This window comes from Zalophus californianus, chromosome 14 (assembly GCF_009762305.2).
Source record: "Zalophus californianus isolate mZalCal1 chromosome 14, mZalCal1.pri.v2, whole genome shotgun sequence".
Lineage (NCBI taxonomy): Eukaryota > Metazoa > Chordata > Mammalia > Carnivora > Otariidae > Zalophus > Zalophus californianus.
This window is the reverse complement of record NC_045608.1, coordinates 68,839,757-68,865,340: the sequence shown is the minus strand read 5'-3', so window position 1 is coordinate 68,865,340 and position 25,584 is coordinate 68,839,757. Positions and strand designations below refer to the sequence as shown.

The following is a 25,584-nucleotide window of genomic DNA, read 5'->3' as shown; positions in this document are numbered from 1 at the left end:
TACACCCAGATTGACTTAATCCAGTTTGATTGAGATGCTTTAAACCTGTACGTGAGTCTCTCTGAGGGATGGTCTATTTCTTTTTCACCTGTACAACTCAGGTGTACCTCTTGGACTACCACATAAAATCCTGAAGGAATTACCTGGGTCCCTCTTTTTTGACAGATCCTGAATTCCGATATTTGCCCTTTCCACCTCTAACTCCTGTGAGCCCATCAAACCTTTTGCTAAGATTCCCTTCCTACTCAGTTTCTGAGGCCCTCAGCTTTACTTTAGCAAACATCTTTAAGGGAAAAGTGGTTTAAATGCCAGGCTTACCTCTCTAGACTTTCCTGTCTTCCCAAATCTTGGATCTACAATTTTTTACTACCTTGATAGCTTTCTGAGGCCATTAAACAGTGTATGCATGTGCACATATGTATATATTAATGTCTAGCTTTTTTTTTTTTAATTTATTTGAGAGAGAGAACGAGCACAAGCAGGAGGAGGGGCTTAGGGAGAGGGAGAGAAATCCTCAAGCAGACTAACCACTGAGCACGGAGCCCCACGCATGGCCCAATCCCAGGACCCTGAGATTATGACCCAAGCCGAAATCAAGAGTTGTCCGCTTGGCTGAATGAGCCACCCAGGTGTCCCACACATGTCTAGCTTTTATAACTGTTCTCAGGTGGGAGAGTTGGTCTAAAACACATATTCCATCTGCCAGAAGTCTCATTATATTTGAAGTTCAGCTCTTTGAAGTTTTATCTTTAGTCACTGGATAACACATCATGTTGACTTCAATGTCCTTTTAACACAATCCACTAGTCATTGCAAGTTTTCTTGATTTCTAGAGCAAGATGTCCCAGCTAATATTGTGTACCTTCTGCCACAGACCTGTTGACACTCATCCTTTCGAGGAGACTTGGGTTGTTTTCTTTCTTTGTATGTTTGCTTGTTTTTTTGGTCATGAATGGTGTTTAGAGAATATAATCTGACAGCTGGTACTCTCATTGCTGTTTGGTTATTATTACTAGACCTTTTCAGTGGACTGTATTAGAAAATACCTATTTTTAAAACTAAAATCATGTTTACGATTTTAAATTCATATTTGACATTACAAGTTTTTAGCTTTCTTTCTTTATTTGGTTTTATGTTTCTGTTTCCTCTCTTACACTGAAAACCTTGATTCATAAAAAACCCTAACCTATTTACTTGCATTAGGTAATCAGTAGCTTAAAAATACTGTCACCAATATGACTCCTAAAAATTAGACCATTAAGTATGAGATTTCATTTCTGTTTGTCCTTAGAATACATTCTACTTAGTATTCTACTAAGATTATATTTGTGTACAGTCAAAATAATACTGTATTTCAAAGACACAGAAAGTAAGTACTTTTGTCTGTATCATTATGTCACAATTCTGATAAGTCATTTCAGTTTATTGTCAAGTTTTAGAGAATTCTTTTTAAGTCTCAATTTGGCTTTATTTTGGACTATGTAAAATGTTTATTTCCAAAGTTAAAACTGTGTAACAGGATATACACAGAAAGCTCTTGCTTCCATCCCTATTTCCTCTTCCTTATTTCCTCCCTTCCTCTGTAGGTAACTACTATTTTCTTTATTATTTTTATTTTTTAAAGATTTATTCACCTATTTTTAGAGAGAGGCGGTGGGGGGTAGGGGCAGAGAGAAAGAATCTCTCAAGCAGACTCCCCACTGAGGGAGGAGCCCAACTCAGGGCTTGATTCCACAACCCATAAGATCAAAACCCGTGAGCCAAAACCAAGAGTCAGATGCTCAACCAGTTGAGCCACCCAGGCACCCTTTTATTATTTTTAGTTTATCCTTCCAGGATCTTTTTGCATACTCTCTCTCTCTCTCTCTCTGACTCTTCCCCAGGTCCTTTCTTACCCAAAAGATGACACAGTGTGTACTGTTTTTGCATCTTTCTGTATTCACAGTATCTCCCAGAGATCACTCCATATTAGTGTAGAGACCTCTCCATTGCTTTTCCTGCCTGCATGGTATTATGTGGAGATAACATAGTTTACTGATGGACATTTTGTTTCCTTTCATTATTTACAAATGTTGTCATGACTAACCTTGAGCATACACTGTCTCATAATTGTGCAAGTTGCCTTCTAAAGGAGGGATTCCTTAGTCAGAGTGCATATGCCCATGTCATTTGTTATGTATTGCCAAATGTTCTTCCAATGAGGTTGTATCGTTTTGCGTTCCCACTAACATTTCATTAGAGTGTTTTTTTTCCTACAACCTCACTAATATATTAGTGTTTTGAATTTTTGCATTTTTATCACAGATTGTCAATTTTCTTAGAGAATTATACAGAGAATTTTCATTGAAATGTTTTCCGTATCCATAGTTATATTCCTTTTTCCCTTCCCTAATGTTTTATATGTGTGTTTTCCCCTTTTTTCCTGATTAGCATGTTGTCTGCTTGTTGTTTGCTTTTAAAAGAGACAAATGTATTTATTTACCTGTCTCTTTGGGTTTACTCTATTTTCTGATTTATTTATTTATTTAGGGTTTTTTGTTTGTTTGTTTGTTTTTGTCTTCTGTCCTGCTTTTTTTGAACTGATTTTGTTTGCTTTCTCGATATTACTTGTGCATTTATGAATGACTCTGAAGCTGTGCATTCTTCTGTTAAGAGCAACTCTGGTTGCATCTCTGTCACTGATTAGCACCAAGCCATTGGCTGTTTATATTTTTCTTACTGATTTGTAGAATTTCTTCATGCAGTTTTGCTCTTCCTGAATATGTTGTTAATATTTTCCTTAGTTGCTATTAGTCTCTTCTCCATTTATAAGACTCCTTTTTTCACTTCAAAAGACTTAGAATTTTCATGTATTCAAAACTCTGTGCTTTTTACCTTTAGAGACTCTAGATTCTTTTCTAAAACGTTGAAAAACCTCCCTTCCTTTCTTACCCCATCCCTGGGTCAAAAGGATGAAAATATTTAACCTGTATTTTTTTCTAACCCCTTAAAGTTTATTTCTTAACCTTTTAATCTTCTGGAATTCTTTTTGTTGAAGGAATTAATTAGAGATCTAGCCTTTACATTTTTTCTATTTAATTATTACTCAGCCCAGTAGCAATGATTCAATGATTTGTCTCCTCTGGTATGAAATTCAGTCTGTATAATTTACTGTATTCCCACACATCCTTGGATGCATTTCTGGGTTCTGTCTCTCACTATTTTCTCTTTCTATGAATGGTGCCGTTTCTAATATATTACCTCGTATAGCCTTGTACTACGTATTGTTCTGTTAGAAAATGTTAGCCCGTTGTTCTTTTTCAAAATTTTGGATGGTAGTCCCAGAGTTCACCCTTGAGTTTCAGTTTCTGCTCTCCTTTCCTGTTTCTTGTGCCCTTTGCTCTGTGGGTAGCAAGTCATATGCCCAAATGGCTGCCTCTGTAGGTTTTCAAAATGCACTCCCTGGACCTTTCCAGAATTGTTTCATCTTCTGTTCTCCAGTGCCGCATTTTAGCTAGAAGTGGTTTTTTCTTCTCTTTTTGGGTGTTTCTGAAGTAGAAGGAGCCCCGAAGGCCCTCTTTGTGCTAAGGGAAGTCTGGCACTCATCTGACTTGACCTGTGAGACCTGTTTGATCTGGTTCCACCTCTTGTCACCCACCCACCCACCCAAATTTGACATTCTAGCCAAACTGGATTTCCTCCCCGTAGCACGGTCCACTTCACTCTTAGGCTTTCTGTGCGTGCACTTCCTTCTGCCTTTTACCTCCCCACCAACTCAGACAGGTCTCTGCCTGTTAATAATAAGTAATCACAATAACTACCATGTAATGAGCACTTTATATCTGCTAAGCAGGACAGCAGATTTTTTTTAAATATATTATTTAATCATATCCTATAAAATAGGTAATATTCTAATTTTTCAGATGAAAAAGCTGAGGCCCAAAGGACACGTAGCTAGTAAATGCTAAAGCTGGGGCTCAAATCCAGGCCTGACTCCAGAGCTTGTGTTCATAACCACTCTGCTATACTTCTCCCCTTTCCCCCCAAGACCCCCAAGTGCTCCCATGGTGCCTGTACCCCCCAGGGTGAATCTCCTCTAAATGATAACCCATGTGAAGGTATGGGCATGTGTGGATCACTGCTCTGTCCCCGGCACCTTCCACATCATGCACCCTATGTTACTTTAGGAACATATGATTTATTTTATGTGTCTTAGTTTTCTTTTAAATACCAGACATTATGTATAAGACAGTAGAGTCTGGAGTGGAAAGTATGCCTATAAATGGGCACACCTCTGCTGATGAGGAGTTGGCTCATTCTGGTGAGGACTGGAGCTGGGTTTGGGTTTTGTCTTTAGAACACTACTAGCTTGACATTTCCTAGTGGTTATTGCCTGTGCCTGAAGAGTGGGGCCTGGGTTCTGTTCATTGTTGCTTTACCAACCTCTGCTTTCAGCAGTCCCTACAGTGGAGTCAGAGAAGGGGTATTTCTGTTGTCCTGGTCCAGCCTCTTTCTTGGGGAGTCCCTGTGTGTGCCTGGGTCTTAGAAGTGGCGCTTTCTCAGCATCTCTGTCCCTCCTCATCTTGGCAGCTCTGTGTCTGTGGTTGGCCTTGAGTGAGAGGTTCCTGCCCCTTCCCCAGTGGTAGCATAGGATCCAGGTATAGGATTCTGCACCCAGTATGGTTTCCTGCCCTAACCCCCGGTGTTAGAGGGTTTTTGCTCAGTCCCTCCACCAGCAAGAACAGATCTCTGCCTGTTTCCTGGACATGAGTTTCCTGCTTTGCATTCAGAGGCAGATAGATGGGTTATGTATCTACTTCTCCCCTAGAAGCAATGGAAATGTCCTGGTGCTCTGGGCCAATAGAGTTTGTTGCCCCAATAGCTTAAGGCTTTTGCTTTAGTATGAGAGGAGGCTCTGGGAATCAGGGTCCGATAGAGGGCTCTTTCCCTCTTTTCCCTTCACACTGTGTCTTTCTCGCGACGAGGGGAAGGCTGGTAGAAAAGAGCTTTCCAGTGAGTCCAAACCCCCCTGTATCTGGGGCTCCAGCTTTCCAGACTGACACATTAGACCACACTTAGCCTTTAAGAATTTATTGAAATTTTACCTGATTTCTTTCTGCCAACTTCCGTGGAGACCGTGTCTTCCTCCTGTGCTCTGCCAAAGGCAAGAGCATATTTGTGCTCCATCTCTCTTTAGAGGGGCGGGTCCCGCTAGAGAATTCATTTCACTTGATTGCCTTCCAAAATCATTCTCTGATGGTCTTCCTAGGAAGACTTATGATTTATTAAATTATCTGGCTTTTTCTTCCTGGTAGAGTAAGAGAGACAGTCTTTGCATATCCGAAGCAGAAGCCAGTCTGGGTCACTTAGGATGCTTCCCTGCATCACCCCAGAGAGCCCATTTATTTTACATTTAAAGGGACTGAGGCTCAGATGGTGACTTGTCCAGTCTATGGCAGAACTGGGACTAGCACCCAATCTAGAGCTTCTCTCCGCTGATGTGCAGCTACCTCTGTTTTTCCTTTCTTCCTTTTTTTTTTTAAACTGCTCTGTAACTCACCTACGTGCGATTCTTAGTGCCACTGACTCATCTTCCAGAGAAGGAATAAAAAAAGGGAACCCAAGTATAGAGATTATTTCCCTTTTGTGCATTAACAATAGCAAAGATAATAATCCTTGAAATTTAAGGCATTCTAGAAGAACCAGTAGGTTCCTTGGTTTAGAGAATGATTATTTTCAAACTTCTCCTTCTACATTTTTACTCTCAAAGGTTGTTGAGTGTTTTTCCCTTCTAAACTAACAGTGACTCTGTTCAAGGTGCTAGGGTAATCTAAAGTAAATTCTGGATTTTACTGAAGTTTGAGGTCATCCTAAAGCTTTTTCTACATTAATTACATGTTTGGTTACTCTAATAAAATTTGCGTTCTAAATTCAGCATTTTCTACAGTCTTTATGGAAGCTGAGACTTAAAAATAACTTCTACTCAGGTGAAGTGACTTAGCAAAGGTCACACAGCTCATTATTGGCAGAGCTGAGACTGTAATGGGGGACTCTTCTCTTTCTGATGGGGTGAGGGAGAGTGTCAAAGCCATTATAAAAAAAGATATATCTTCTAGAGAGTTGTTTTACTCAGATTTTACTTTCCATAGGATGTGAAAGAGTAGTTACTATAATGAAACACCAATATATTTTGAAGAAGAATGGAAATGAACACTAATTCTTAAGGCAAACCATTAAATTAAAAAAAAAAAAAAACGGAACAAAAAACTCTAGGCTCGGATTTATGCTCATTCTCTACCAATAGGAAGGCCTGGGGGGAAGTAGGAGAAGACACTGCCCTGCACCTCGCTTTGTGCCCAGTGTGGGTAGCCTGCTAAGGTAATGTGATTGTTGGGAGCTGCAGCTGAGTTGGATTCCATCAGAACATTCCTTTTTTGTGAGTTCTATGGCTGTTTTCCAAGTATGGAAAAACATGGAAAGTTAGCCAGTGTCCCCAAGCAGCCACCATTCTCTTGCCTTCCTGCCACCAGTAAGCATGTTTTCAATAACATGCTTCCCAGGCTTCTAGTTTAGGCTTGTGGGCCATGTTCAAACCCTGTCCAAGGAATGAAGAAAAAGACCACATCGTTTTTACATCCCCACACAGAACGGTGGTGCCATAACTCTGCCTTCCCCCTCCCCTTCCCCCTTCTCTCAGCCCCCACATTATTAAGGTTACACATTGTCTCCTCTGGTCACAGGATTTAGTCTTCAGCTGTGGTTTTGCATGTAATATAAAGCTAGTTCTTGCTATCAGAAACTTGATATTTGGGGACAAATCCAGTTCTGGCTAGAAATAACATGGTCACAAAGCTTTTTAGTATGTGTGCCAGTAAATTAACAACATAAAGATAACAAGAGTCTATCACCAAATGATTGGCTTTGAAGGCCATTTGCACATTAACTTTAAAAAGAGGCTTGCCTGTGCGTTTCCTCCCCCTTCTTCCCCACTTTGGCAAAGTCCCATTAATTTTGTTGAAGGTTTTATTTTCTGCTGAAAATGCAGGAAATTTAGACAACTCTCTTGGAATCCCCCCAAAACTAATACAAACAAGATACATATGCTTCTCTTAAGGAAACTAAAAATAAATGATTTGAAACTATTTAACTGTATAAATTCCCTCTTAAAAGGAAAAGGAAGTTTATATAATGAGGCAACTCTGAGTACTGTTGACAGGGTAAGATACTCCCGTGACTGCCAGCTTGTCTGTTAGACATGAAACCATAGCTTAGCACAGAACTTGTGTAGTGGTCATTACCAACGTGGACAAAGACCAGCAGCAGCTGAAAATGGGACCGTTTTTTTAGGATACTTGTTTTAACATTTGAGATTTTCTATCACAAAATAAGGACTTACTTATTTTATTTATTTTTTTTGAAAAGAAAGTCTGATCTGGGATCCATTTCTGGAACGGAAGCTGTATGTACAAAAAAGAAAAAAAAACCATGAATGAAAAAGACGTGATATTCTCCACGTATTTTGCTGCTCTACCAGTGAGCCATCAGATTTTATCTCTGACAGCTAATTTTGACACAATACAGAGGAAACATGGTTGGTTTTTAAAACATGTCTTTTTGTAGAGCCTTGTATTATTCCATAAATGTAAGTCAGCTTTTCTATACATCTCCTCTCGGGGACCAGTTTTGTAAATTAATGGAAGTGAGATCTGGGGCTTATATTTAACACTAAGAAATGTGATTTCTAAGTTCTTTATAGTTACAGTAATTGAATTAATTTATCAACTTTAGAAAGGCATTTATCGGGGCTCCCGGGTGGCTCAGTCGTTAAGCGTCTGCCTTCGGCTCAGGTCATGATCCCAGGGTCCTGGGATCATGCCCCGTATTGGGCTCCCTGCTCGGCGGGAGGCCTGCTTCTCCCTCTCCCACCCCCTTTGCTTGCTGTGTCTCTCTCTGTCAAATAAATAAATAAAATCTTTAAAAATAAAAAGAAAAACAAGAAAGGCATTTATCTTTTTGTTCTTAGTATGATAATGTCTAAGATTAAAATGATTTTTCTTCTTTCAGATACATTGTTTTAAAAAACACTCACATGGTATACTTATTGTGTGTTACACACTATTTTAAGGGCCTTACATATGCTACCTCATTTAATCTTGATGGGGGAAAAAATCAAATAGCAACCTTCTTTAAATACCATTTGAAACTCTGACACCCAAATGGTGATGTGATTAGATAACATTTAGGTCTGTTTAAATACTGATATTTAGACGATTTTATAATTGTAAAGAAACTCTAATCAAATTCATGGTAATTTTTCATCTTTTTACAAGTAGTGATTATTACCCATTTAATAATGCTTTTTAAAAATGAAGCATAAAGGATTTCATTTGCCTATTGTCATTCATAGTATGTACCTGCACCAGAATCTGATTCAGTCATGGTAGCAACTTAAAGATTCAAATAACTTGCAAATTATAATTATTGGGATAGTTTTCCTTGCGAATTAAAATTAACCAAAATTTTATAATAGATAATTAGATCTCTTGGAACCTTCATGCTGTGAAGAAGTTCTTGCCGTCCAGAAGAGACCATGTGCAGAAGAATTAAAAACCCTGGTCCCCACACCCTAGCTGTGCCCCCCACCCTTTTCCTCACAAGCCAGCACCAACTTGCCAGCCATGCGAGCTGTCATACCGGGAGATCCTCTCTCCTCCAGGTGAGCATCCCCATGTGAAGCTATGTGGAGCAGAGACCTGCTGGCCCCATTAAGCCTGGCCCAAATTATTAGCAGGACAAATGGTTATTGCTGTTCTAAGCTGCTAAGCTTTGGAGTAGTTTGTTACACAGCAATAGGTAACTGATTTAAAAGTCACAAAACATGATGGTAGGAATAAATGGAAAGGTACCAGCAATAACAAATGCAAGTGAATCAAACTCAAAATTCTATCAGGTTGGAGCTACAAATTATAAAACCTAGCCATATGGTTGCTTTGAACTATATATGTTTTCAGTAACACAGAAAGTTTGAAAATTAAAGCCTTGAAGATTATAGATATACCTGGCAAATGCTAAAAAAAAAAAAAATGGAGATGGTATAGCAATATCAGTAAAACATACACTTGAATAAACAACATGGATTAAGAGAAACAGTAGGTCATGATAAAAAATATATTTTAAAAGATGGCAATTGTGAAACCTAGAGTCACTGAATATATGAATCACTTGGAGGAGTTGATAAATCCTTTCTCATTTTGGGAAATTTTGACATAACCATTCAGAAGTGATGAATCTCTCAGACAGTGAGTGTTAAACGGAATAATTATACATGTGGGTGAGAATGAGGGCAAGAGCCTTCCTACATTGTCAGCATACATGTGTTGTCATTGCTCTTTAGGCAACGATCTGGCAACATCTATTAACAATACAAATCCAGTATTTTCACCAGTGCCTCTCCTGGAATCTATCCCAGAGAAATAGAAGGACAGATCTACCAACATGCTTATTGCATCCTTGCTCATAGAAACGAGGAAACATAAATTGGATGCCCGTCAGTAGGAGAATACATTTTACATATGCCGTAAACCAATAATACATTGCTACTATTTTGCTTTTGAAATCAGTTTTCTTTCAGAATGATTAAAAATAAAAATGTCGGAGAAGTGGCTGCAGCGCCAAGTGGAGGAGGTGGGAAGCCAAGTGCGAACAGGGGCTGGGTGGGCACCGTGGCCGGGATCACCACCATCAAGGCAGCGAAGCACAGGATCCAAGTTCTGCGGCAGCAAGAGGAGGAGGAGGAGCTGCAAGATGATGCAGAGGAGAGGGCCAAACACCTGCAGCCGGAAGGGGAGGGGGAAAGGCACGCCCAGGAGCAGGCCGAGGCCGAGGTGGCCTTGAACCATAGGATCCAGCTGGACTGTGCCCAGGAGCACCTAGCCACAGCCCTGCAAAAGCTGGAGGAAGCGGAGAAAGCCGCTGATGAGTATGAGAGAGGTATGGAGGTTATTGAGAACTGAGCCTTAAAAGATGAAGTACAGATGGAACTCCAGAAAATCCAGCTCAAAGATGCCAAGCACATTGCAGAAGAGGCAGATTGGAAATATGAAGAGGTGGCTCAGAAGTTGATGATTATTGAGGGGGACTCAGAAGGCCCAGAGGAACGAGCTGAACTGGCAGAATCCCGTTGCTGGAAGATGGATGAGCAGATCAGACGGATGGACCAGAACCTGAAGTGTCTGAGGGCTGCTAAAGAAAAGCACTCTGAGAAGGAAGACAAAGATGAGGAAGAGATAAAGATTCTCATGGATAAACTCAAGGAGGTGGAGACCTGTGCTAAGTTTGCTGAGAGATCGGTAGCCAAGCTGGAGAAGACAATTGATGATTTGGAAGATAAACTGAAATGCACCAAAGAGGAGCCCCTCTGTACACAAAGGATGCTGGACCAGACTCTGCTTGACCTGAATGAGATGTCGAGCACCCCAGTCCAGCCCTGCCGCTGCTCCTCCCCTGACCCCCCATCTCCACTCCAGCCTGCCCAAAGCTGGCCTTGAAACCAAGGGCTGATCTCTAACTGGAAGGCTGCTTTCTCCTTTTGCCGCCTCTCCTACCCCAACCCCTGTGTCTTTTTTGCCAAACTGTCTCTGCCTCTCCCTAGAGATTCCAGTTGGGCTTGAGGCTGAGCACCTTTGGGAACAATGTCTAAGGGAACGTGAGCACAAAGCAAAGTGTCTTTAAAAGCATGTTGTAATGTACACATTTTATAATTATCTTTGTTGTTGTTGTTGATGTAGCGACCATTTGTAAAACATTCCAAATAATTCCACAGTTATGAAGCAGCAGTCTAACCCCTTCCTCACATTTGGAAAGTAGCTTTTCAGCTTAATGCATACTGCCCTCTCCACAGAGGAGGGAAAGCAGTAGGGGCCCGCCTTACTGAGAGCCAGAGCCCGGAAGCTTCATTGCTCTGTCCAAAGTACCAGCCAAATTAGATGGTTCCAGGAGGAGTTGGCGCAAAAAGTGGGGCTCAGGGTTTCAGCTTTAAGGTATCTTTGAGCAACTTTATTTTTAATTTTTTTTTTTCTGTCAGATGTGACCAAGGGGTGGCTTGACTCCTCTTCAGCACTGTAATGGCACCACTCCCTTTAGGTCAGCTTGCATAGTTTCTCATGAGCCATCTGCCATAATTCTGATCTTTGTGTCTCCGTATTTCCTGTGTTTTCCCCCCTCTCTGGCTGCCTTCGAGATTTTCTCTTTGTCTTTGGTTTTCAAAGTTTAAGATGATGTGTCTACATGTGTGTTTTTATTTTGTTTTGGGTGGATTTGGGAGATATTCTCTGAGCTTCTTGGACCATTGTTTGATTCTTTCATTATTTTAATGCTCAGCCATTACGTCTTCAAGACTCAAGTCCACTGTTGAACCCCTCTAGGTGTTCTTTACCGCTAATACCATGTATCTTTTAAATTCTGGCATTTACATTTGTCACTTTCTTATAGTTTTCAACTCCACTGAAATTCCCCATCAGTCCAAACATATGTAGATTCATAGTAGATTTTGTAAATCATAGTTCATTTAAATTTGTTTGATATTTTTACTATCTTTGTATCAGTCTGATAATGCAGATTACTTTGTCTCTTGGGTGTGGGTGGTTTTTACTTGTTTTGTTTGTTTCATACATTTTGGTTGAATGCTGGACATTATACGCTGTATACATTGTACGCGCTGAGATAAATTGTGTGGGAATAAGCATAGCTTTTTATTTGCTGGAACAGATAGTAAATATTTTTTACTTTGCAAGTCATACAGTCTTTGAGGTAGATTATCTGTCACTGTCATCTGTCAATAATAGATTAATTTTTTCAATTAATATTTACATGGTATATCATTTTCCATCCTTTTGTTTTTAACCTAACTATATTTGAAGTGAGTTCTATTTGAAATTTCTTATAGGTAGCATATAGTTGGGTCTTAATGTTTTTTATCCACTCTGCCAATCTTTGATTTTAATTATTTAGAACATTTGCAATTAATGTAATTATTGATAGATGTGTTAGAGCTTAATTCTGCCATTTTACTCTTTTCTCTTTGTTCCCTCTTTTTCATATGTCTGTCTTGTCTTTCTGCCTTCCTGTATATACCTGAACAGTTTTTTAGAATTCCATTCTGATGTATGTATAGTATTTTTATGTGCATCTCTGTGTAGATTTGCTCTAAACACTATACATGCATGACTTGTCACAATCTAGTATTGTTGACATTTAACAGTTCAAGAGAAAAGTAGAAACCTTTTCTGTCTTTACATCCCTTTGCCCTCCCTGGTTTATAATATAATTGCCTTATATATTCCCTTATATATGTTGAGAACCACATAAGACAGTGTTAAAATTTTTTGCTACAACTTTGAAACATGATTTAGAAAACTCAAGAGGAAAAGGAAAGTCTATTATATTTACTTGTATTTTCTCTTTCCCTTGTTCTTTCTTCCAAGAGATTTGTTGATTGTTTTTGCTGTCTTGTAACTATTTCATGTTTAGATTCCCATAGACTGTTGACTGAGGAAAAAGAGACAAAACAGTAGGCTATTTATCTGTAAATAGAAAGATTGAAATGACAGTGTAGAGAAGTGAGGTCATGTTCTGAATTAGGCACTTTTCTTGGACTTGGTAAGACCCAACCACCACTTTACACTGTGGAAATCTAATGATTTAGGGTGATGCCACTGATGAGAAGGCCAGTAAGGATCTAGTAAGTGAGGGGCTGAGGAAGCCCCAGATCTCCTTCCAGATTGGCAAGTTTGTAATTTATTATGTTCAGTTCCTAACTGTGACCATCTGAGTTCAAAAGATTTTTACTCGAATACTTTACAGTAAGTGATAAACCTGATTCTAAAGATTCTTGACAAAAGTCATCTAGAAGGGTTCTTTTGCATTATCTTTTCAATGTTATAATTTTTTTTTAAGATTTTCATTTATTTGTCTGAGAGAGAGAGAGCACAAACAGGAGAAGTAGAGGGAGAGGGAGAAGCAGGCCCCCCTGCTGAGCACGGAGCCCGATGCAGGACTCGATCCCAGGATCCTCGGATCATGACCTGAGCCAAAGGCAGACGGTTAACCAACTGAGCCACCCAGGCATCCCTAATGTTATAATTTTAAAGCAGTTACTCTTGTTCTGATTAATTCCGTGTTAAGGAGAAAAACACTGTGTATGTGGCTTTTCTTTCTTTATTAGGCACAAGACCTGAATGTCATCGAAGAAGTGATTCGAATGATGTTAGAGATCATCAATTCCTGCCTGACAAATTCTCTTCACCACAATCCAAACTTGGTGTACGCACTGCTTTACAAACGAGATCTCTTTGAACAGTTTCGAACTCATCCTTCATTTCAGGATATAATGCAAAATATTGATCTGGTAAGTGTAAATGGAGATATTCTGGTTCTTTTTAAGTATCAAAGCAGCAAATGTTGAACACACCTTGACAAAAACTACAAAAGTTAAAATCCCTTCTTTTTTTTTTTTTTAAGATTTTATTTATTTATTTAACAGAGAGAGAGAGAGAAAGCACAAGCGGGGGGAGGGGCAGAGGGAGAGGGAGAAGCAGGCTCCCCGCTAAGCAGGGAGCCCGATGCGGGGCTCGATCCCAGGACCCCGGGATCATGACCTGAGCCAAAGGCAGATGCTTCACTGACTGAGCCTCCCAGGTGCCCCAAAATCCCTTCTTTTAGCATAAAGTATATTTGTAGTCTATTCTGCCATAAGAATTATTGTATTCTGTGTGTATTATACACACACACATATATTTGATAGAATTGAGATCATACTTCATACAGTTGTGTATTCTGCCATTTTTACTTAGCATTTAGATCATCAGCATTTTTCTGTGGTATCATCAATTCTTTGAAAATCTCACATTTTAACCTGTATTATGGATGTACCAAAAGAATATTTAACCATTAGTCCATTATTGCTCATTTGGGGTGTTTTACATCTCTTACGTTACTTCATAATTCATGAAGAGTTTGTAAGTAAATCTTATCTCAACTTTTTTCAGTTACATTTTTGGCATAGTCTTAGAACTGGAATTATACTAGTTTTTACTGTCAGAGGTTATCTGTATTTTTAAGACTCAACACATGCTGCCAAATTGCTTTCCAGAAACATTGGGCAGTTTATGCACCTGTATATCATCTTATATTTACACACCTGATCTATGAGAGGGCCTGTCTCACTACATACAGTCTTGCAGCTTTGAGTATTATACTTATTTTAATATTTGTGTTTTTATATCAAAACTGGCATTTCGTTATCATTTTTATGTTAATTTCTGTTCTAGTATGGCAGAACATTTTTCACAGGTCTGTAAACTTTTACTTTCTGTCCTTTCTAAAAATGTTTTTGCTAAATTTTCTATTGCTGTATCAAGCAAACCAAATACCATGAACAGGTAGCATTCAACCCTGGAAAGCAACTAACATTTCCTATTGGTAATTTATTTATTGTAGTAGAGCAAATGAGTAGGAAAAAAATCATCCATATATAATAAGATCGTCTTATTAAATGCTAAAGATATTATATGAAAACAGTTCTTAGGAAATTGTAAGTAGGATATTTCTCTTTTTTCCCTTTTTTTAAAAATTTTAATTCTAGTATAACTGATGTATCATGTTATATTAGTTTGAGGTATACAATATAGTAATTCAACAATTCTATATATTACTCAGTGCTCATCAGGATAAGTGTGCTCTTGATCCCCTTCACCTATTTCACGCACCCCCCCACCCATCTCTCCTCTGGTGACCATATGTTCTCTGTAGTTAAGAGTCTGTTTTTTGTTTTGGTTTGCCTCTTTTTTCTTTGTTTGTTTGTTTTGTTTCTTAAATTCCACATATGAGTGAAATCATATGGTTTTTGTCTTTCTCTGACTTATTTAATTAGCATTACACCCTCTAGATCCATCTATGTTGTTGCAAGATTTCATTCTTTTTATGGCTGAATAATATTCCACTGTGCATATGTACCACATCTTGTTTACCCATTCATCTAGCAGTGGGCATTTAGATTGCGTCCAATTTGGCTATTGTAAATAATGCTGCAGTAAACATAGGGGTGCATATGTCTTTTTGAATTCGTGTTTTCATGATTCCACAATCATTTCTTGAGTAACTAATCTGATTCACAGTACCAAGCACAAGAGTAAATGCAAGAGCCAATATCCCTGTCCTTGTGTTACTTACATTCAAGAAGACATTCAGTGATTATATTCTCACACAAGTATAAATATGTGAGTTCGGTCATGAGTAAGCATATGTACATACCTTTTTCTGGGATGGACACCCAGAAGGGGAATTGCTGGGCAATGTGTATTATGCCAAACTGTTTTCCATGGGGTGCTACCATTTGACTCTCTGACTGGTGGTGTGTGAGAGGTTCTGTTACTTCCCATGAATACTTAGTTTTGTCAATTTTGTGATGGCACCTCATTATAGATTTAATTTGTAATTTCTTGATTACCATTGAGGATGGACATCCCCCCACCCCCCAATTTGGATTTCCTCTTTCGTGAGTTTCTATTCAAGTCCTTTGCCAGTTTTTCTGTTGTTTATCTTCGTGCAGATACTTGATGTGTTCTGGATTCTAGGCAGATTTCTTGATTATGTGTTAAAGACATCCAGTCACTAACACAGCTACAGACTTTCAGACATAACTCTAAAACTCCTCTCAAAATGGTCAAGCAGATCCAATAAAATTTTCGTTTCCATCCTTTTCTTGGAGACCTGCTGCCTGCTTTCCGCCCCAGCCATGTTGTGCTCGGGTTCTCCTGTCCAGCTGCAGCATCTTCTTAGGAATCTCCTTCGTGTGGCTCCTTTGGTTGACAGTGCCTCCTGTGTCTTCCTCTTTCTCGGTTCACTGCTTCACGTTGGCGGGAGCATAGAAAAGGGTATGAGTGAGGTATATTTCATTTTAATTTTCAATTTATAGATAAACCAGCTTAGGAAGATTTTTACTTGCTCACAGTCACACATTCAGAAAGTCACAGAGCCAGGACTCAGACCAGGCAGTGTGATGATAAAGCCCATGCCCATGTTTGTAATCATCAGGCGTAACTACTGTACCCCTTCACTAAATGTTCCCACAGTTTCTTACTCACTGCCTGAAAACATCTGGCCATATCCACAAACCTGGAGATTTCACCGTTTACTTTCTCTCTCAAAATCACTTCTGATGTCATATCAGTCTTTGTTTCACCAGTGATAGAACTGAGGATCCGTCTTAGTAACAAGGTGATTAACAGTTGACATCCTTAAAAATATCTTGGAAAGACCATATTAGTTTTTGAAAAGACACACGATAACCATGAAAAGGGTTTAAACTACCCCCATTCAAAACTCTTAGTCTCCTTTGAAAGAAGTGAAGATCAGGGTGAAGGTGAGGAAACAGAAGGGACCTTGCTGTGTATCACACGGTATATGACCATGTGGAAATGGAAGCGGGGTGTTAATTGGACTTACATCCAGTGCTCACTTGCCTTTGGCTGACAGAAGAATGGACCATTTACACTTCCCTGTGTTCAGGGAAAAGGGCATCTTATGGTAAACATTTGGCCATATGCTGTTATGCACTTCTTAAAACTAGACAAATCAGGGGCGCCTGGGTGGCTCAGTCATTAAGCGTCTGCCTTCGGCTCAGGTCATGATCCCAGGGCCCTGGGATCGAGCCCTGCATTGGGCTCCCCGCTCAGCGGGAAGCTTGCTTCTCTCTCTCCCACTCCTTCTGCTTGTGTTCCCTCTCTCGCTGTGTCTCTCTCTGTGAAATAAATAAATAAAATCTTAAAAAAAAAAAAAAAAAACCTAGACAAATCAATTCCTAAATGTTGTTGAACCACCTGCTAAGTGCTAGGAATGAGGCTAAGTACTTTCATATATATTATTTCTTTTTTTCTTCTCCTTTTTTTTTTAAATTCTTCTTAAACCAGTAAACAGTAAAACTAGGTATGATTATCCCACTTTATGGATAAGAAAACTAAGATGTTGAGAGACAGTTTCTCAGGTGATTTTCACACAAATCCCAGCCTAAGAATCATTGTCTTAAATGATGATTACATATTTGTGTAGGTCCTGATTGTGGGTTATTTGCATATACAATATCTCAGTGGACCCTTAAACCCTCTCTGTGAGAGAGGCCAAGCAGGGCTTGAGAGGAAAAATCGTTGGCCCAAGGTCACTCAGCCAGTAAGTCACTCAGCCAGGCCTTGAAGTCTTCAGGTTAGAAACTCCATGCTTTCAGCTTTCACTTGGATAAACCTAAAGCAAGATTTCAAATGAGCAGGTTTTCCAGCAACTTTTTGTTGAATACTGCCATCCAAAATAGTGCAGGCACAATGGAAGTTCCTTCGGAAAGCTTTTTAAACTCTTTTACATATTTTGAAAAGAATGCCGCGATAGAGATATAAATAACGTCTCGACTTTTTCTTTCATCACTTTGCCTTCCCCTTCCCTGCCCTAAATGCCCCTGAAATTTGGCTCAAGCAAGTCTTTGCTCTATCTTTTTTTCATGGAGTTAACCTTGAAGAGTATTGGTAAAGGAGACTATGAATTACTGTTATTTTTAGCTGACAGGGAGTTCAGAGTTGATATTTTTCATTAAGACATTCAGCATTGTTGAATATCTGAGACAGGAGGGATAACCTTGGAGCACTTTTAACTTCTGCAGATCCTTCCAACATGTTTTCCAAATGACCAAATTCCTATTAGCCACTGCTATATAGCCCTCCCATCTAACCCATAGGTGACATGATCTGGCTGAATTAAGTAACAAGACAATAGAATTGTGACACCAAATGAGAGATGTGAAAGGAGTTTCATGGCTGAATATAAGTAAAGAGCAGAAGCAATGAACAGGAACGGTTGTGTAGTGTGTTAAAGGCAAGAACTATTTTTATCTCTGGACAGTGTAAAATTCATGTTAGATTTTGTGTATTTCCAAGCCCGACCATCCTTACTGAGCTCCAAACTTAGTGCATTCATTTGCCTACCTGGCAATCCCACAAATGTTGATGAAGGTTAAATCAGAATTCAAAATCGAACACAAAATGAACTCTTTCTTCTGCAGTCTTCCTTATCTCAGTAAATGACATCAATATCTACCAGATTTCTTAAGCCAAAAAAAGAAGAAGAGGAATAATGAGTGCAGGTTGGAATAGGGGTAGGAAATTACAAGTCCAAAGAGCACAGTCAGAGAAGGCCTCTCTGAGAAGGTGCATCTGAGCTAAGACTTAAAGAAGGTAGAGTGTTCCAGGCAAAGAGAACATAGGGGTGGGATGGGGGCATGTCTGTGTCTCCCTCAAGAGCAAAAGGTAAACCTGCTTACTGACCATTATAAAAGATTTCGGTTCCCTAAGCTCAGAGTTCTCTTCCTATAATATCCCACTACATGTGAGGGAGTCATCCGTCCCTCATCACACCACCTTTGTGCAGATTGGGGCTTGAGGAACCCATAAAAAAAAATGCTAATGCTCTGGTCTCCGCTCTTGTTTGACTAACAGCTGTCCTCCATCACTGACCCAGGAATTTCCATATCCTTTCAGGATCCACAAAACAGTGACTGACTTGTTAACTTGCAAGTAGGGCAAAATTCTTCAGTTCTTGACAATGTGAAATGGTATGATACTATTTGAAGGTAGACTGATAAATGCAAGATGACTATTATAAACTCTAGGCCAACCACAAAAAAAAAGAGAGATAGAACTGGTATTCCAAAGATGGCGATAAAATAGAATTATAAATTATATTTAATCCAAAGGCAGGTGGGAAAAGCAGACTAAATAATAGTGGAACAAAGAGAAATGACAAGCAGTGTGGGAGATTTAAATCCAGTCATGTCAGCAATCACATTAATGCCTCAATTAAAAGAGATTTTCAGATTGGATAAAAAGTAAAATCTATGTGCTATCTATAAGAAATTAACTATAAATAGAAAGAGCTAGGTAGGTTAAAAGTCAAAAGCTGAAAGAAGTTTTATCATGCAAGCACTAATTAGAAGAAAGCTGGAATGACTATATTATCAGCAAAGTAGATTTCATTAAACGAAGCATTACCAGAGATAAAGAGGGACACCATGTAATGATAAAGGGGTCAATTTAACAAGGAGACGTAACAGTCTCAGATGTGGATGCACCTAACAACAGCTTTCAGAATATGCACAGCAAAAACTGATAGAATTGCAAGAAGAAATTGGCAAATTCATAATTATAATTGGAGAAGTCAACACTTCTTTCTCAGTAACTGATACAATAAATAGAAAATTAGTAACAATATAGAAGACCCAAACAATACTACCAACTTGATTTAATTGACATTTATAAAACATTGTACCCATCATCATCAGTGTACATGGAACAGTCCCTGAGATAGACCATATACAGGACCATAAAACAAACCTCAACAAATTTAAAAGACTTAAAATCATAATAGAGTATGTTCTTTGACCACAGTGAAATTAAATAGAAATCAGTAAGAGAGATATCTGGAAAATATCCCCAAATATTTGGAAAGTAAACAGTATACGTATGCATCAAAGACAGGAGGCCAAAGGTAAGGAGAACATATTTTAAAGTTAGCAATTTGGTATTATACAGTGGCAAACTGAACATAATAATATTTTTTTTAAAGTTCAAAAAATTCAAAACTAAAAAAAAATAAAGATGGAAGGAAACAGCAAAAATAGTAATAATAGGGGCGCCTGAGTGGCTCAGTTGTTAAGTGTCTGCCTTTGGCTCAGGTCATGATCCCAGGGTCCTGGGATCGAGCCCCGCATCAGGCTCCCTGCTCAGCCAGGAGGCTGCTTCTCCCTCTCCCACTCCCCCTGCTTGTGTTCCCTCTCTGGCTATCTCTGTGTGTCAACTAAATAAATAAAATCTTTAAAAAATAATAATAAAGTTAGCAAAAAAGAAAATGCAGTGTATCAAAATTTGTGGGATACAGCTAAAGGGAAATTTATAGTATTAAAGGCTTCTATTAGAAAAGAAGAAAGGTCTTAAATAAATAAGATTCCACATTAAGAAACTACAAAGAGTACATTAAACCCAAAATAAGAAAAAGGTAAGAAATAATAAAAGTAAGAACAAAAAATCAATAAAATTGAAAAAGAAAGAAAAGAAAATCAGTAATACCAAAAGCTGGTTGTTTGAGAGAGAAAAAAACCTAACACTATAAAACTGATAAGTTTGTAGCCAGACTAATCGAAGAAGAAGAAAGAAAACACAGGTTACCAATATCAGGAATGATAGCGGGAACGTTGAAAGGTTAATAAGGTAATATTATGAATAAGTTTCTGGCAATAAATTTGATGTATTAGATGAGATGGACAGATTCCTTCAAAGGCACAAACTTTCAGAGCTTACTCATGAAGAAATAGATAATCTAAATAGTTCTATATCTTTAAAAGATACCAAATTAGTACTTAAAAATTTTCCAACAAGTAAAACTCCAGGCCAGGATGTCTTCACCCTAGAAAGAAATATTTCTATTTCAATACAAACTTCTCCAGATAATACAAGAAGAGGACATACTTCCCAACTCATTTTATGAGGACATTATTACCCTAATGCCACTCCTAAATACCTACAAGAAAAGAAAATTGTAAGTCAATATCACTCATAGACACAGACACAAAAAATCCTCAACACAATATTAACAAATCAAATCTAACAATGTATCAGAAGAATAATGCAGCATGCTCAGTTATGCATCCCAGGAATTCAAGGCTAATGTAATTGACAACATTAAAAGACTAAAGAATAAAAACCATACAGTCATCTCAATACATGCAGAAAAAACATTTGTCAGAATGCAGCATTCTTTCATGATAAAAGAAAACTTTGCAAACTATGAAAACTTCCTCGACATTGTACTGTTTTAAGTTTTCTGGAAATAATAAAATACAAATTTTTTTGAAAGAGGAAGGTTATACATAAATTCACCAAGTAAAAATAGAAGAGTTTAAAATTGACCCTCAGTAATGTATTAAACTGATAATGATCATGTTGGTTTTAACCAGCAGACTTTCCTGGAATTTACTTTCAGTAGATCATGCTTGCTACTCCTATCTGGTTTGATTTATCTTTAAGTTTCACATGTATTATAATTGTTTCCTATGTGGTAGGTAGGGCAACTTTTTCATTTTATAAATGAAGATATTGAGATAATACCTAATGATAATGACAGAAGCTGACATTTCATGAGCCCTTACCGTGTGCCAGGCATTGTTCTTTGCACTTTGAAGGTATTAACTTATTTAATTCTAACAGTACCCCCTCCATGAGGCAGGCACTCTGTCTTTCCTCATTTATAGATCAGGAAACTGTGGCATAGAGAAGTTAAATAACCTGTCTACGTTTATAAGCAGAGCTGGGAATTAAACCCAAGCCTCTGACACCTGGTAGGTGTTCTAAGCCACTGCATGATGCTGCATGTGGAAGAACCTGAGTTCATAAGACAGGTAGCTCGTAAGTATCAGAGACAGGACCCAAACTATGCCTTCTGACTTTGAACACTTCACAGTCTACACTACCATGATGTCTAATCTGTTTAATTATGGCTGTTTAATCTGCTTTTTATCCTCCAATTACATTGTGTCTTTCTTGAAAATATCTATTTTCTTTGTAAATCTTCTAGAGATCTCTCCCACTGAATAGGTTGTTAACACATGTATTGATTAAGACACAAAAACTTGAGGAAAACCCAAGAATCAATGAGAAAACATGTGTATTTTACTTTTCAAAACATATTTATTGTCTTTTATAAAAGAAAAGAAAACTGCTTAGCTCTCTACTTTTACCTCTTGGAAGAGTGGCCGTTTAGCAAGCAAGAATGCTTGTCTAATACATACCCTCATCTACCCTACAAAAGCTTATCATTTCTTTCTTTCTTTTTTTTTTTTAAGCTTCTCCTTTCTATAAATCTGTGTTCTAGTGATCACTCACAGGTTTCATAATAAGTGGTTAAATGTGATTTTGACATTACTCAAAGGGTGCAGCTGATTAATCAGAACATGACTTTGGAATAATTACTGTTCACAACTAATAGCATAATTGAAGGTAATGTGCTGTACTTAGATTTCAGGAATTGTGGCCAAATATGGTGGGTGGAGGGAAGCTGTGTAACACCCACAGAGAAGAACCTTCCTCTAAAAGGTTGCCTTTGAATTGCACTAACATATCATTCATTCCCATTTCGCTAAAGGTTTCACTCTAAATTTTTTCTATTATTGACTGTATCTTCTGCAGACATTTTCAGAGAGGGAAAAGTTCGTCAATCTTAACAATTTTAATGGTTCCTATGAAAGTTGATAAAAGCCACCTAACTGTTGAAGTCGTTATCACTAAATATACTGTTGTCTACAGAATTCTAACTGTGTGATAGGAAATATAAGTTGTATCTTTGAATAAATTGTTTCACATTCTTTGGTAGTGTTGCAGCCTGGCTCCCTTCACCTCAAATATTTTCCATTAAGAAAACTAAGTCTTTTGTTACTCAAGAATTGCTGGAGACCAACATGGTAAAGAAGGAACATCCAAGTACGAGTCCCACTCTGGACACTTACCTGGCTAACTTGGGTCAAGCTGCTCTCTTTCTGATTCTATAGAGTCATCTGTAGGACAGAGCTTTTATGAGCTCGTTGGATCGTGATGAGGATTAATTAATAGAGGAGCACATGGTCCATAGTAAACATGCAGTAGATGTCCATTCCCTTCGTTTTTAATACATAAATTTACTTCTCTCCTGGAAGTTGGTAGTTTTATCGTTTTTTAAAGTCCTGTGCATTCAGATTCAAGAACTGAATATCAGCTTAGGACATACAAATGAGAGCCAGTTTGAAAAAAGGAACTTACTTAGAAACGGAGTCTCTTGCCTACTCCACAGCTCTCCCGGTGGGAACACGAGTTCCTTGAGGCTTAGAGGCAAGTCTGTGTAGACCACAGAGTGAACCAAAGTAGATTCCCATTGCATTACTTCCTTTGATGACGTGACATGTCAGTACTCTTTTGCGGTGGTCTGAAGTATCCATGTTTGAACACTGTGCAGGCTCTACTTAGCTTTGATTATACACATTTTGTTATCTCCATCAGCAGGCTCCAAAGGGGCTGGGTACACAGACCCCAGAGGTTGCACCCACAGTCCATAGAAGCATGGGAAGATAGTATCAGAGTTTTTCTTTCTTTGTCTAAAAATAAACAGAATGAGTGTTCCTAATTCTTAGTATTGGCATGGGCAAACTGCCAGGCTTTAGCTGTGTCAGCTGTGGTACTCTAGGTATCCTGAGGAGGAGAGGGGATTTCTCAACCTGGAAGGCTTGGCTGGCACACTCACCTTTCATTCACTTATAGGTCCTTGTAATGTATATTATTGATGGTTATAATATCAAGATTTAACTAAGTAAACCCTCTAAAATGGAGGATTGGTATGGTTCCTGCAAAAGAACCACAAATCAAAGGCAATACAAGTACACGTGACAAGAAGGAAATGGCAGAGCTGATGTCCCCCTCATCCTAGAACAGGTGCTACATTACAGGGTAGAAGTAGTGATGAACCAGTCTCATCTCACCAGAGCCAGATGCACAGAAATTATCAAGTAGCATGTCTGCATTATGGATTTAGGTTTACTATGATAAACAGTGTTCTTACTGTGACCAGTACTGTGTTTGCTGTTGATAATGTGAAGGCTTCAGGATTAGTAAGACATAGGATAGCTAATCATCCAGGTTAGTTTTAATGATCATATTTTAATGAGTATAAAAAACTATTTTGTTTCTACAGTTAGGTAATCTTTTTAAACTACCTTTTGTCTTTTACATATAAAATAGAAAACCTATAAATGTTTAATTTTTTAACAAAACATTTTTATATTTTTGCATGTCTGACTGTAAATACTTAAGTGTTACTCTCTTGAATAAAAAAAAGATGTATAGTCTTCTTGATTTATTAACATCATGGTCTTAAAATGATTTCCTCAAAAAATAATGACATTCTTTTAGTTTTGAGGGACAGTGTTATGTTCAGAATGCTCCTGTGTTATTAGCATCTTGCTACACAATTCAGGCTGTGCTGGGACACGAAACAAAGGAAGTTCTAGCTTGCTGTTCATTATCCCTGTTGCTCAGGGATAAGAGTGTGGTGAATAAATTAAATTCATAAATGATCCCCCAAACACCATTTTAGCCATTAGCTTCAAATTCCTTTCTCATTAAGCCTTTTTTTTTTTTTTTGAGAGTTACTAGTAAGCCTCAAAATTGACAGGTTTTAAGCTTTAGCTTTCTCTTCCCACCTTCTGAGGGGGGCTGCCATCTAACTGAAATCTAAATAAATGAGAGATGAGGCCGCACCTGGGAAGAGCAGAACTCCGGAGGCTTGCCGAAGCCATGATGTGGGTCATCAGCCTGGAGTGGTCAGAGGCAGGCTCTGACGCAGTCATCAGACCCCTTCAGACAGGACCGCGTGGAGGAGAGCTCATGAAGTCAAGCCAGGTCACTCCAGGAAGTGGGACCACCATGTGAGCAAGGCACTTCCTAAAAACACGGCTTGTACATCTACTTGTTTAAAAAAAGAATACTTTCCATTCCAGGTGATCACCTTCTTCAGCTCACGATTACTGCAGGCTGGAGCTGAGCTGTCAGTGGAACGGGTCCTGGAAATCATCAAGCAGGGGGCTGTCGCGCTGCCCAAAGACCGGCTGAAGGTAAGACCGGGGAAGGAAACCCGCACTGGGGGATCGCTTGGGCTAAGCGTTCATGTCTGAGCAGGCTCTAGTCAGAGTCACCCCACTTACTAGTACTTGTGCTAGAAAAGGCTCTTTAAATACTGGCTCCTCTACTTCATATTGGTACACAGAACAGCATTGCAGAGGGAGTCTGACAGTCTTCCCAAAGAAAACAGCCAAAGAAGGACTAACACATTCATATACTGTGAGTAATTCATATACTGTGAATAAAGAAGCACCTTATTTTTTTTTTTTGACCCAGTGAAATAATTCGGTCTTATAAGTATCAAGGGTTGATGGGAAGGCACTGCTGGTGGAGGTGATGCCCACACGTGGTGTATACTCAGTGCTCCGTGGAGCTCTAAGTATCTTAGTTATTAACTCATTCCAGCCTCACGAGCCTTAGAGGTAGGTAGTGCGTTGCCCTAACTTTTCAGGGGCACAGAGAGGTTAATGACTTACCCAAAACCACACAACTAGAAAACTGTGGAACTGAGAGATTCATGCTCAGGCAGGCTAGCTCCAAAGTCCGCGCTCCGAGGCCCCACACCGTTCACTGCCTGCCTGCATGTGGCTCTTGAAAGAGAAGCATTTCTTGGATAGGTAGGGGAACTGTTGTATCTTAAGAAGGCACTTCCAGGGGCACCTGGGTGGCTCAGTCAGTTAAGCATCGGCCTTCGGCTCAGGTCATAATCCCAGGGTCCTGGGATCGAGTCCTGCATTGGGCTCCCTGCTCAGTAGGGAGCCTGCTTCTCCCTCTCCCTCTGCCTGCCGCGTCCCCCTGCTTGTGCACTCTCTCTCTCTGCAAATTAAAAAAACAAAAACAAAAAAAAAAAAACACTTCCATTTGCATGTCA

The 25,584-nt window shown here is 38.9% G+C and overlaps 1 protein-coding gene and 1 pseudogene across 1 annotated transcript in view; both read left to right on the top strand.

Moving 5' to 3' along the window:
* Window positions 1–25,584, top strand: part of DYM (dymeclin) — a 340,650-nt gene that overhangs the window by 263,970 nt on the left and 51,096 nt on the right. The window contains 2 exon segments of the mRNA XM_027576031.2: window positions 13,202–13,384; window positions 24,593–24,706. Coding sequence (XP_027431832.2) covers window positions 13,202–13,384; window positions 24,593–24,706 — 297 coding nt within the window.
* LOC113912992 lies at window positions 9,327–10,526 on the top strand (annotated as a pseudogene).